This window comes from Herpailurus yagouaroundi, unplaced genomic scaffold (genome assembly GCF_014898765.1).
Source record: "Herpailurus yagouaroundi ecotype Mexico unplaced genomic scaffold, PumYag 186, whole genome shotgun sequence".
Taxonomy (NCBI): Eukaryota; Metazoa; Chordata; class Mammalia; order Carnivora; family Felidae; genus Herpailurus; species Herpailurus yagouaroundi.
The window spans coordinates 37,592,835-37,605,827 of record NW_024412417.1 but is presented as its reverse complement, the minus strand read 5'-3'; the positions used below and the strand labels follow the sequence as shown (position 1 = coordinate 37,605,827).

Here is a 12,993-nt window from a genome sequence, read left to right as displayed (position 1 = left end):
AATTTCATTTACATAATTACATTCAAGTTGTAGATCACAAGGAATTAACCGTACCTAGCAACGAGTAGTTTGGACATCATGGAAGACTTTCTGATGGTGACCTTTGAGTTGGGTTGTGGGAGGGTGAGTTAGAATGTTTCAGGGCAAGGTAGTGGAAGGACACTGTAGTGAGAAGGAACAGCATCTACAAAGGTCTTAAGGCATGAGGTGACATTTCTGTGTTCAGTGAGACATTGTTATCTACCCTTGAGGTGTACTAGAAAAAGAGCCTTTTTCTGAAATTATACCTGTATGATTTTATTTTAAGAATAATGGTTCAATTAAGATACAAGCCCAGAGCTGCCTCATGAATTTTGGCAGCAGTTATGCTAATGGCAGTATATAAAAGAGCATTGAATTGGGGGCTGTGTAGCCTCTTCTGGTTTTTGGAATTGCTTATTTTATCATGACATTAAGAGCTGTTTCTAATGACAGATCTTTAGCCTGAATAACCACTGTATGTATTAATTCATTAAATTGTGGTTCTCGGGAGAAGAGGGACTTTTATTTATTTTTATGTCCCTCTCCAACCTTCACATAATGCTTTATAAACGGTAGAAGTTTAGTATTTGTTAGTTAACTCGATTTACTTATCTCCAGGTAGACCAAAATAGAGTAAACAGAGGTGGTGGCTTATAAATGAGGAATAGAGTCTTACTTTCTCTGATTCTTTGTTAAAGTGCCTTTCCATTTAGTCCTACATTTCCTCTAATTCTCGTGTCTTTTGTGTGACTTGTCCCCCGCAATCTTGTAAAACTACTGATATCCACTCTTGTAGTCTAACTTTATTTTCCCATTTTACCTCTTGCATATTTTCAGTTGCTTTTGCCCTGTATTTTGGGATATCTTTATTCTGGCATTTTTTTAGATTTATTTTTCTAAAATGATGTAGGATTATATTTGTACAGAGGTAAAAATGCATTATAGCTTCCTTTAACTTATGCTGGAGGTGTATTTATATCTCTGTACCTTCTCATTCTTTCGCCAAATGCGTGTTACAGAAAATCTGCTGGGCACTGAGTTTACCTGCTGTATACAGTGTATGCACTGTGCACCGAGGTCCCTGCCTCGATGAGACTTCTGGAGACAGATCGGAAATATTACCGCATGATCGAGGGCAAGACCAAAGCAGAACGACTCCATATCACAGTTGCAATTTTTACGCGATTTGCTTTTTGTTATTTTTCTTCTATAGCTGCTCTTTGCCCCCTTTGTCCCAGAACAGATCGAGTTTCAGCAGTTATTTTCAGTGACTCCTTAATAGGAAAGTGGTACAAGATTGTTGCAATACTTCATTTTACCTGCAAACAATGAGAGCAACTAAAACATGCTTTCAATTCCCTTGAACAGCTTTTTAAAACTTAGCTTGGTGACTGATCACTACTCCTACTCCCAGTAGTTGATACTTTATTTTGTCCTTTTGTTAGCTGGTTAAGTGGTAGATTTTTCTCTAGGTAATACAGTGTTTCATTCTTTGCCGTGAAAAATCAAAGTGACAAGTCTTGGTTGCATTATATGATACCATTTTTTGAAAACTTTATTTTTATAGTCTTTCTCCCACCTTTTTGCATGACTTGCTATCAGTAACGTGGTGCTTATTACCTGTCTGCTATTTTGTTTGTCTTCATATCTACAGCAGTCTGCAGCAGCTTTCAAAATTATAAATGTGACTTTCCTGTGATAGTCTAAACAGTGTTTAATCAGTGTGGTGCTGGGTATTTTTCCACCCTTAGGGGGAACTGGAATCTTCTCCTTTATTTTTAAATTTCTTGGTACTTACTAAACTTTTAATAATTATTAACCACTTCCAAGGTCTACTTAAATCTACTTGATAATGTTTCTTTTGTATGTAAGTCTCAGTGTTACATTTTTCTGTTAACTTCTAGTCACCATACCAAAAATACAGTTCAGTATTTTCAAACTTGACAAATCTCTTTTGATATATAACAGTCAAAATATTGTCCTTTGTCATGAATTCCCATTTCATGAAGTAAAATGATGATCTGTGTCTACTATTGATGTTATGTCTGTGGTTTCACAATTCCATATGAAAAAGTATAACACTGCTGTTTTGCATGTAAGAAAAGTATTTTTCCCTATTGCATCTGGTGTAAGTATAAAAGTTGCGAGGTGTGCTTTTTTTTTTTTTTTTTTTAGTGTGTGTCTGTTACTTTGGAGATTATGGTCTGGCTAAATGTGAAAATTACTTCAGCTAAATGACAAACCCTGATTTTTAAAAAAACCATTTAGCTGCAATATCAGTATTTGCTCCTAGTAATCCCTCTATGACTTTGTACACAGAGTAGTTTTAATTTGGCTCCTCTTGTGTAACTATTTTGTCACGGTATTTTTATTAAAAAATTAAATGATTTTTTAGAGGAGATTTGGAAAATAAGGCAAGATATGAGAACACAAATTCTTAAGTTAGCTTTGCACATGAATGATACTCTATTGTTGCTGCTGTACTTTTTGAGTATGTTGAAGTTAAAATTTGATACTCTGATTTAAAAAAAAAACTGGTGTATTTTGACTAGTTGGCAGGTTTTAAGAGGTGGAATTGAATTCTGACTTGCCCATGTGCAAAATAAATATGTTACAGTTATTGGGCATGTGGACTCCCTAGTTTTAAGTGTGAACTCAGTTTCTTTAACTTTTCTAAGGAAAGAAAGAAAGACATTGTATATTTGTGGGGAGGTGAAGTGGGTGCAGAGAAGTCTAAGTACTAGTTTCACAAGTGGTAGCCAAAAGGGAGTTCTCAGAAATGCTCTCCATTCATATTTCAATTTGGTCTGCCTCCCCTTTCCCCGGAAGAAGAATGTTTGTGTGGAAGAATTCAGCCAGCACAGTTCTTCTCTAAAACATTATGTTAATCACGGTGTTTATCATTTTCAGTGCTTCATGCCTTAACTGTAGCATTGAACATGGTCTAATTGGAATGATTTATGAGAAACTAAGTTTCACAGATTGCCCATTTTTCTCCAAGCAAAAAAAAAAAAAAAGAAACACCAAGTATTAAATAAAAAAGATTTATTCCTCCTTAGAGAAACAAATGACCAAGTTATTAAAAACAGGATTTCTGTTACCTCGAGTTTAGCAGAGAGAAATCCAGATTTAGTCATCTATTAGCATATGTTCTGTGGCTGACACCACAGGTGGTGGAAATGCCCATATGTTTGTGTTCCTGATTATGCTTTTTATGACTGTAATTCTCCCTTCATTTTTCTCTCACTCAGTCCCAAGAATGGGGGGAGTCAGCTTTTGATTTCGTATTTCAAAATTTCAGTAACAGCTTTGCAGCTGAAAGTGTCTGGTTTTCAGCAGCCTACTCGTTCTGGAGCAATGTCATGAGTTGAACTCCTCTGCACAGGACTCTTGACTTTGTGCTCATCAGCACAGAAGTTCATTGGCACAGAATTTAAAGTGGTCTGTAGAAAAGGAGAGCATCTAACTACTGTTCTTTTAAAATAGTTTTTAATTTTTCATATCAAAACTTAGTCATTAAAATGAACTTTGTAGGAAAATAGTTGGGAGTCTTAAGCTGGAGATGAACAAGATATATTAGTAGACCTTGCATTTCTGTTGGATTAAAGTAAATCATTATTTATGCATTCACAGTCATTGGTAATGATTATGATATATACCAAGCCATGATTTGTAACTTTAAATAGTAATGTTTGATGTTTCCTTGCTCCTTTGTGATATTTACAAACTTGAGGCTAATTATTCAAATGTAGAAGTATGAAAAAATTACCAGTCTTTTCTAAGAAGTGTGAAGTTAACATTGAATAAAATGTTAGGCATCTTTAGAAATTGAGATTGTTCATTGTTTAGAGTTATACATGTACTAAAAAAAAAAAAAATCATGTGACTGTAAATTTTTTTGTGCTTTCCTGCTATTTAGATGCCCAGCCTACAGAGTCTGAGAAGGAAATTTATAATCAGGTGAATGTAGTATTAAAAGATGCAGAAGGTATCTTGGAAGATTTGCAGTCATATAGAGGAGCCGGCCATGAAATACGAGAGGTAAAGCATGTTTAAACATTTTCCAATAAACTAAAATTCACTACGTCCCTCTTCTTAATCTCTATTGTTTTGTATATATTTTCAAATTCTCCCATCCAAGTACTAACCAGGCCCGACCCTGCTTAGCTTCCGAGATCAGACGAGATCGGGCGCGTTCAGGGTGGTATGGCCGTAGACTATATTTTCAAATTCTCTATTGCATATTAAGTGTTATATTTAAAGGAAGATCACTTGCATTATTTCAAAAGTGGTTGTATTGATACAAGGGTAAAAAGGAAAACAATGTTGTATAAATATGTAATTTCTGTATATTAAATTTTTGTTTATTTTTTGGTTGCTCTTCCACCTGAAATTTACAGTATCCAGTGGGGACTATTTATACTTTTCTTTTTGAGAAGAGGAGAGAATGTAACTTTCTGTGGCCTTTTGTCCTGCCAGTCTGTTTTTTTCCTTCCTCCCATGCTTCTTAGGAGAAAGCTGCTATCATCCTTGTGGTCTGGACTCCCCCAGCTCTGTCTGATGACTTTACACCATGAAGCAAATATTTGGTGTGGTCTCAGCTTGCTTCTCGTGAGCCTCTGAACTTATCTAGGTTTCTATCCATCTATCTCTTACTCCACTTCTTCTGTTTCTCTGAAGAAGCTGTGTCTCTACTTGTTACCAAGATTTATTTCTTTGCCTTTGTTCTGCATCCTCCTCTTGGAACTTTATTAATTATTCCTTCTCTTAAATAGATCTTTTGTGTTTCTGGTTTCTGCTTGACTTCTTCCCATCAGAGTATACACATAATCAGGTGCCCTGTACCACCCAAAGAAACTCCCTGGCCTCTGGGCCCTTATCTGTATTTCTTGAAGACATAGCTCTGTTTCTTCATTTTTTCCCACCCTTCTGCTTCTGTTATTCTTGGGTATAACCAACAGTGCACAGAGGTTGTCAAGGAGCAGTCTGACGCTGGGTTGACGGTCCACATCCAACTCCATTCGTCTAATGATACTTGGAGTATTAGTGAAGGCAGAATTAAATGCAGGCACCAGAAAACAATTCAAGAAATGTTTCGGGCTAAGGGGCCACAGGTTTTTGGCATTTGGATGGTTAATATGAGGGAGAAAGGGGAGTTACAAATGATTCCAGGGTTTCTGGTTTAGATTAGCTGTTGGTAATATCATTAGCTGAGGGAAATTACAGATTAACGTGAATTCTGTTTTTTACCTCTCATGCACTGGACTGTTGTTGCCTGAATGTCTTGCACATGTACACTTTCCTTCCTTCACATCCCAGCAGTTACTTCCCCCTTACTCCGTTGCCCTAGTGCTGTGCACACGTTTCTTTCATGGTAATCATCTCTTTTTGAAAAGACCATTGAAACGTAAAGTTTATGACTCCACTACCACCTCCAGCTTGAGGAGGATAAACCTGGTTTCTTACTAATTTTTGTGTCATCAGCACCTAACACAGTGCTTAGTAAGCAGTTCGTAACCGTTGAAGAAAGAAATACAAGAGCTTAGACTAATCTCGCCAATATCATTAGCTTAAGTGAAACCTTAAGATTTCAATAAGTGAAGGCATGTACCCATTTCTGTGAAATTCAAGTTCTAAACATTTGAACATATTTTGAAAAATCAAACATTTATGAAATGTTTAAATGATTAAACACGATCTTAATTAACTAATGAGAAATTAATTTCTTCCCTATAGGTCACAACAGTTCACCAGTTGCTCTAAAAATGTTTCTCCTTGTTGATTATTAGTGCTCCAGATTATTTTTAATTGTTCAGTATTATATCATTAGATTTCTTAAAAGTTTGTTTTATGATTGAATTCTGATCAGCTGGTTACAGTTGTCACCTATGAACAATAAAGAAAAAAACATCTCATTTGCTATAGAGATACAGACCATTACCTATTTAATATAGACCATTACCTGTTTTTAAGGTTAAAACCCTTAGGATTTTTTTTTTTTTTAAAACTTGCCAAGTGAAGGGTTACTCTGCTTCTGTGTGGAAAGGCTCACTACAATGAAAGTTTTTTCCCCCCCAGAGTCTTTATATTGACTTATTGTAATGTATATGTCAACTTAACTGAATGCAGTTGTAAATTTTTGGAAGAGGGTAAAATGATAGAAAAGCTTCTATATAAGCCATTTCAAAGAGAACTTGTGGGGATGTGAAACCAGGAGCCCTAAATGCTGTGACCAAAGGTTGGAGTTCTCCATAAGACATTATAGTCACTCAGTTCAGTGCTGAAGCCACGTTCAGTGCACTTGTGGCATCCCATGATTGGTCAGGTGGGAAAGTAGGTAAATGTTGCAAAGTTAAAAAAAAAAAAAAAAAAAGAAAAAAAAGTTTATATAGAAAAATAACACTTGAAGAATAGTAAAAGAAAAGGGGAGAATAACCAGTAATGGTAAGAAATTCACCTGACCAGGCCTTTAGACTTAGTACAAAGGTACCTTCATTTCATTCCTTGGTAAAGGAAGTAAGGACAGAGAAATAAGTAAATAAAATAGATATAAAATATGTAAGCTAGAAAACTCTTAAAAAAACAGCATTTAAATCTGTAGATTTAGGCTAAGTGTTTAACCATTCAGGCATTTGAAGAAATTTTCACTGAGGAATGCATATTGATGTTTGGGTTTAACTCTATAAGCAGAATGTATTTCTGAATAATAGAAAAACAGTTTAAGAAAGGAAGGTACAAATAAAAGCTGATTGTACCAATATACAAATATACAAAGAACAGATGTAACTAGGTACCTGTCAATATGAAGACTTAAATAAACAATATGAAGACTTAAATAAACAACCATTCTACCTATGAAAGAGCACAGTCTATAGAAAAATGTTCACATTTACTAATAATGCATACTTTTGTCAAGCAGTTTGATTGTATATGATGCTAAGTTGTTAAAAGCTCAATACTGGTTGGTTTATCAAGGAACAGGTAGTCTTAATGCAAGTGCTATTATAAAAATGCCTTTTTGGAGGTCAGTTTGGCAGTGTGTAAAAATAAGATCTATCAAAATTATTTGTACTCTTGCACCAGATAACTTGGTCTTTCAGATAATATTTTCTGCAATGTGAGTATCTGGTGCAGGACCATTAAAGTGGAAGGTGAAATGTAAAAACCTATACTGAGGATGTGGAGTTAGAGATGTCTTTGCTTAAATAGTATTTTATTAAACATGACTGAAACAGAATAAAATTTGACTTAATGTAGACTCTGTTAAATACACAAAACTCATTCTCTAGGGTAAACCACTATTAGAGAGGGAAATAAGAGCTCTCCACTAATGTTTTGATATATCTATACCAGTTTTAACAATTCTGAAAATGAGAGTTATAATATCTGCTACATGACAGTCTCACCATTGCCATTTACAAAGTGTCCTTCTCTGTGTTGGGCCATACTGGGTGCTGTACCAAAAATGTTGCCTAACAGCAGTGAAACCACGTGAAAGGAGAAGGAATCAGAATTACGAGAACCATAACATGTTGTCCTAAAAGAGCAGCCAGTGTCCACTTCTAAATCCAGGCAGGGCAGGCTCAGGGGAAGTCTTTAACTCCCTCAGTTGTGAAAGTGGGTGACGTTTGCCTGCGTGTTTTGATATTATGAGAATGAGTTTAATATTTTGAAAATAATTTTTAGATCCTTGCAAGAAAAGTTAGATAGGCTTCTCAACAGAAGAAAAACAACTTTTAATTTTTATCTGTTTGCTTATTTCTTGAACAATAAAGTTGTGCCACTTGATACAAAGCATTGCTAAGATGGGGCTCGAGGCTTATAGAACTTCCTCATATATGTGAGAGTAGTATCACAGTCCTTTTGGAATATTCCTATTAACGTGAAATCAGTATTGTTAACGTGTAATGTCAGATTTCCTTCAAATATTTCTAGGTAGTCACATAAATAGGATTCACTTCAGAATCCTGTCGTGTTTGAATATCATTTAAAAACATTTTGTATTTAAAAAATCAAGAGACGCCTGGGTCGCTTAGTCGGTTGAGCATCCGACTTCGGCTCAGGTCATGGTCTTACTGTTTGTGGGTTCAAGCCCAGCATTGGGCTCTGTGCTGACAGCTTAGAGCCTGGAGTCGGCTTCGGATTCTGTGTCTCCTTCTCTCTCTGTCCCTCCCCTGCTCGTGCTCTGTCTCTCAAAAATAAATGTTAAAAAAAATTTTTTTTAAATCAAGACAATTTGAATATAGTGGCAAGCAGATAAAGTACACTGTGTAAATAATACATGGCCTGTTTATTTAGTTTGTAGCTTATTCAGAGCATTCCCTAAATCTCTCTGGTTTCCATTTTATTTTGCTTTCTTGTTTTTCAGTTTAGTGTGGATGGAGTCAGAGTACTTGTGCCTTGGGGAAATCTAAACATGTCAGTACCTCCTGATAGTGTTTATAAGAAGGGCCTCCCCGCCATACCCGCCATCTTGATTATGAGTTTCAACTTTCAGATAGTGTGTTCAGCTTGTTTGAAAGACGTTGGAGAGAGCAAGCCAGATTGTTGAAAAAAGCATTAAGTTCCATAGAGGATTAAGAAAAGCACCTGTAAGCAAAAGAAAGATGAAAGCAAGAAAATACATTTCTTTGGGAGTAACCCTCTGTATTCAAGAAAGATTGCCTAATGGTTTGAAAGACTGGTCCTATTTTATCGCGCATACCAGGGCTTCCTCTGTTTCCTGAAACCTGTATTTTCATGTGAAAATAAGATCGTTGTGATTTTTAAAGATCTAACTATTTTTATTCTTTGGATTTTGAAGGCGATCCAGCATCCAGCAGATGAGAAGTTGCAGGAGAAGGCTTGGGGCGCGGTTGTTCCACTAGTAGGCAAATTAAAGAAATTTTATGAATTTTCTCAGAGGTTAGGTAAGTTGAAAGTTTTGTAATTATGACTTCCCTAGTGAAAAAGACGTTTATTAATAAGGAATTATGTAGTATTTTATGTTCACGTCACTGAATTTGTTTGCTACGTAGGTACAGCAGTCTTGTTAGACTGTAAGATTACAGCATGATCTCATCCCTGTCAACTCAGCTCTTTAATTTATGTAGGCCATTTCCCTCCACAAATTATAACTTCCACAAGGAAAATGTCTGAATTTTGTGTAGCCTAAAGCATCCTAGTATGAGAAACCGCTTGGTAGAATTTCTCCCTACAGCAAATCCTTTCCCATAAGTGGAAACTAATCCTCAGGCCCTTTGGGTTATTTAGGTTTTTGTGTTCTTAAAATCATTGCTGCTTATGATGAGTTCATGTTTCTAAAAGTGTACGACATAAGAAATAGGAAGCTGATGAGATGCCCAAAGTTACCTAGGGGAAAGCATCGGAAATCATTCGCTTTCTCCCTTGCTTGGGAAAAATTATTCAGAGGTCAGAATTGTGCCTTCCGTTCGGTAAGTAAGCAAAATCGGAGTCCCGGTTTCTTGGAGAAAGAGGAGGCAGAGCAGGGAAGATTCAGTTAGCTGCTGGAATGATTTGAAAGACATAAGTTGCCAGGAGCAAAAATGGTAATTGTTTGGGTTCTGTGTGTTGTTGTTGTTGTTGTTGTTTTTAAATCTCCAGTTGCCTCGGGAAAAACCAGTAGCTGAGGCAAGAATCGGTCAGTCTGCATCTCAGTCAGCTGGAGCGATCTCTGTGTTCGCTAGTTTAGGGCTGTGCTTACCAGCTGGCAGTAGGTCCCTCGCACTTCCTGGTACTTTATATCTTGCTCTCTGTACCTTCGTATTAGCTGCTCGGCCACTGTGTCCGCCAACTGCTTGAAAGTTGAAGCTCAATTTTTTTAAAAAAGGCTAAGTGTTTTAAAAAGTAAGAGAATTGCTGTTTTTCCTTAGATGAAGTACAGACTGTTTAATGTACACAGAAATAATAATTGAGATACAAGTGTTGGTATAAATTTTCTTTCTTATTGGAAAGAAGAATGTAACTTATTTTCTCAAGCGTGACCAGTAGTTCTTTCATACTGCCTGACCTTTTGTCCAAACACCAAATAGTCCGTAGTTTTGTAACCCCAGAGAACCTAAATCTTTTATTTATTTTTATTTTTTGAGAACTTGTCTTTTTAATCGGGATTATCTTGACTCCTTCATATTTAGAGTTTTTCTTGTGCTGCTAGTTCGTCCCTGCATTTGTAGTTTGACTGCTGTAGGTGGTGCTCAGGCCTACTCAGGCTCATCTTGGTCTCTCAGCATTTGCCACTAAAAAAAGAATAATTGTAAAAGAGGCCAAACCAGTCAGGCTTACGTGTTCTCTTATGTTTTAACTGTTGGAATTAAATCAGGCCAGTAGTGTGTGTTCCATTTCAGTAGAGGGATGTTGTAACATACGTAGTAGTAAGAGGCTGTCATTTTTTGTACTGTCATGTGGGAGCCTGGAGCTTTTATTGCTCTAGCAGCTTCTGTGAAGTTATGAGCAAAGTACACATTTAATATGGGATGGTTTACTCCTCATCTCTTGGCCAGTAACCTAGTTAGTAATGTTTCCAGTTTCCTTGCTGACCGAAGCATATCCTTATTTACGTATGATAGGAACTCTGTGTTTGTTGAGTGAGTGAATGATTAATTAATGAATAGACACATCTGATATATCAAGTATGTGTTGAGTATTTAGGAGAAGCAATAATAATGGATTTTGGAGGCATAGCTTCCTGTTTGAAATCTGATGTTTGCCACATATCAGTTGTGTGGTCTTGACCACATGACTTAAGTTCTCTGGGCTTCAGGATCCTGGCTGGACCTCGAGTCTGGTGAGCCCTCTGGTTTATATTCACTAAACCTTTTGTCTCTTCTCTTCCTACTTGAGCCACAGCTGAAGATAAATGTTACAGGTAGCCCCCGAGGCAGCACATAACTGTCATGATACACATGATCCTTCAGAATCTTGCAGTCCCAAGGAGAAGGTTGCTTGGCCTGAGCACCACAGATACACTGTGGTGTGTACTCCAGAAGAGGGACCCTGATCCCTTGCCAGCTGGCATGTTTGTAGGGAGACAGGGAAACGATCACTTGCCTGATTTGGAAGATAACTGACTTTTGTTGACAAGGCTAACCTTCTGGCCTGGGAAATGCCTGGACTTGCTTGTTTCAGTCTAAGGCCTTCCCACTTGAGGCAGCCACCTCAGGGAAGGTTGTATGATGATCAGACAGTGAACAGACTGCTTTGTCTTTCTTTCGTCTTCCTCCTGTTCCAAGGGCTTGTTATGGGGACCATCTCCTGGGGTCATAATGAGTAGCTCTTTCCAATATGTTGCTTGTTTTCACTGGGCTGGATTGCCCGCAGTGAGTGTGGCCATGTTTCTTGGCTATGTTAAATCACCCACAGCCCACATCTTTGGTGTTCTCTTCTGAGAATTTTAAGTTCTCAGACAAATCTTTGTTAGAGGTGTGGATGGCAGCAGTGGGAACAAATGCTTGTTTCTAAAGGGGAACTTTCCACAGAGGCCTCCCGCGCCAAGGCATCCAGTTATTTCCCCTTACTGTTCTACGTTGTGGACTACTCTGTCTTTTTCATTTCTCCCAGTTGATCTCTTGCTTGCAGCCTTCTTATATAGCTTGGACTTGTGCACTGATCTACCAGTTAATTTATTCCAGAATTTAGGGCTTAGTAGTCTATTAACTTCGTCTTGTCACCTACCTTTTCTGAGGATCATAATCACGTGGTTTTGTTTTAGGAGCTCCACCAGGGAGACTGATCCCTACATCCTTTCTTCCTTGACCTCCCTTTCTTTACAAGTCAGCCAGAAACCTGAACCACCTTTTGGGATCTTCTGTCTCTGATTCCTCTATTGACACACAGCAGTGTGGGCTAGCACGACTCTTTTGTGTCCACAGAGGCCCTCCAAGATGAGAGGCTGGTCTAGGTGCCTCAGTGGCAGATAAGCAGTGCCATCATCTTGAGATGACTTTTTATTTCATAGATTTGCCATTGAGGACTCCAGCCATTTAAGGACAGAAGTCCTCCGGCATGGTTCCTGGCCATCCCAACTCAGCCAAGTGACTGGACTCCACTCCTTGGGGGAAAGGTCTGCCATCCCCCATAGTGTAGAGCACTTTGAATGCTAAATTAACCCTGAGACTTGATAAAATCTGGGAAATGCAGTTTTCTTTTTTTCTTTAACAGCCTGTAACAGTATTGGTGTTTGTGTGTGTTTTTTTTAAGTTTTTACTGTTCTCATATCTTTCAAACCTTGCTTTCCACTTAACTTACATTAATACTGACAGATGGAATGAATTCTGGGAGATGAGTAACCCATTTTTCAAAATGGCTAAACTATGTTTTCCTTAATTGACCTTCACACGCACTCATGCACTTCTGTAAGCCAGCCATACTCCTCCAGTTCAGTTCTGCACACAGCCCAGATGAAGTGGCGTTTTTATGAATGTCAATCTGATGATGTCACTACTCTGCTTAAATAGTCTCTCCAGGGACATTAGGGTGACAAGACCAGAATGCTTGATCTGGCACACAAATTATATGCATCTTACTTTGGTCCGGGGTTACTCTCCTCCCGGTGCTCTTTTCTACCTGTACTGGTCCTCTTGTACTTCTTCTGCTATGTCTTGCTCTTCTCAGCCTAGCATCTGGCTCACTGCCCTATTAGCAAACTCTCATTCATCCTTGGTGCACACCTAAGTCTCAGCCCAAATGTCACTTACTCAGAGAGGTCTTTTCCTGAACCTTCAACTAGGTGAGGTCCCATTTCTATATTTTTCTTTTGTATCATGTGCTTGATAACACACATCACAACTGTAATCATGTGTCTTCTCTGTATAGTCATGCTCCATGTGGGCGTTGGGAACACGTCTGCCTTCATCTCTGTATCCTCAGGGCTTGACACACAGTAGACAGTCCATACGTTTTCTGACCTGCTATAAAAAAAAGGATAAGAGCTGTCATTTGAGTTACTGTGTAGATGACAGATAATGTCTGTGTAAT

General features: G+C 37.8%; 1 protein-coding gene across 10 annotated transcripts in view; it reads left to right on the top strand.

The window, feature by feature from the left end:
* CYRIB (CYFIP related Rac1 interactor B) overlaps window positions 1–12,993 on the top strand; it is a 106,403-nt gene that overhangs the window by 77,981 nt on the left and 15,429 nt on the right. For all 10 annotated transcript variants that reach the window (XM_040494423.1, XM_040494428.1, XM_040494426.1 and 7 more), the window contains 2 exons: window positions 3,941–4,062; window positions 8,825–8,930. In XM_040494423.1, coding sequence (XP_040350357.1) covers window positions 3,941–4,062; window positions 8,825–8,930 — 228 coding nt within the window. The remainder of the gene's footprint in view (window positions 1–3,940; window positions 4,063–8,824; window positions 8,931–12,993) is intronic.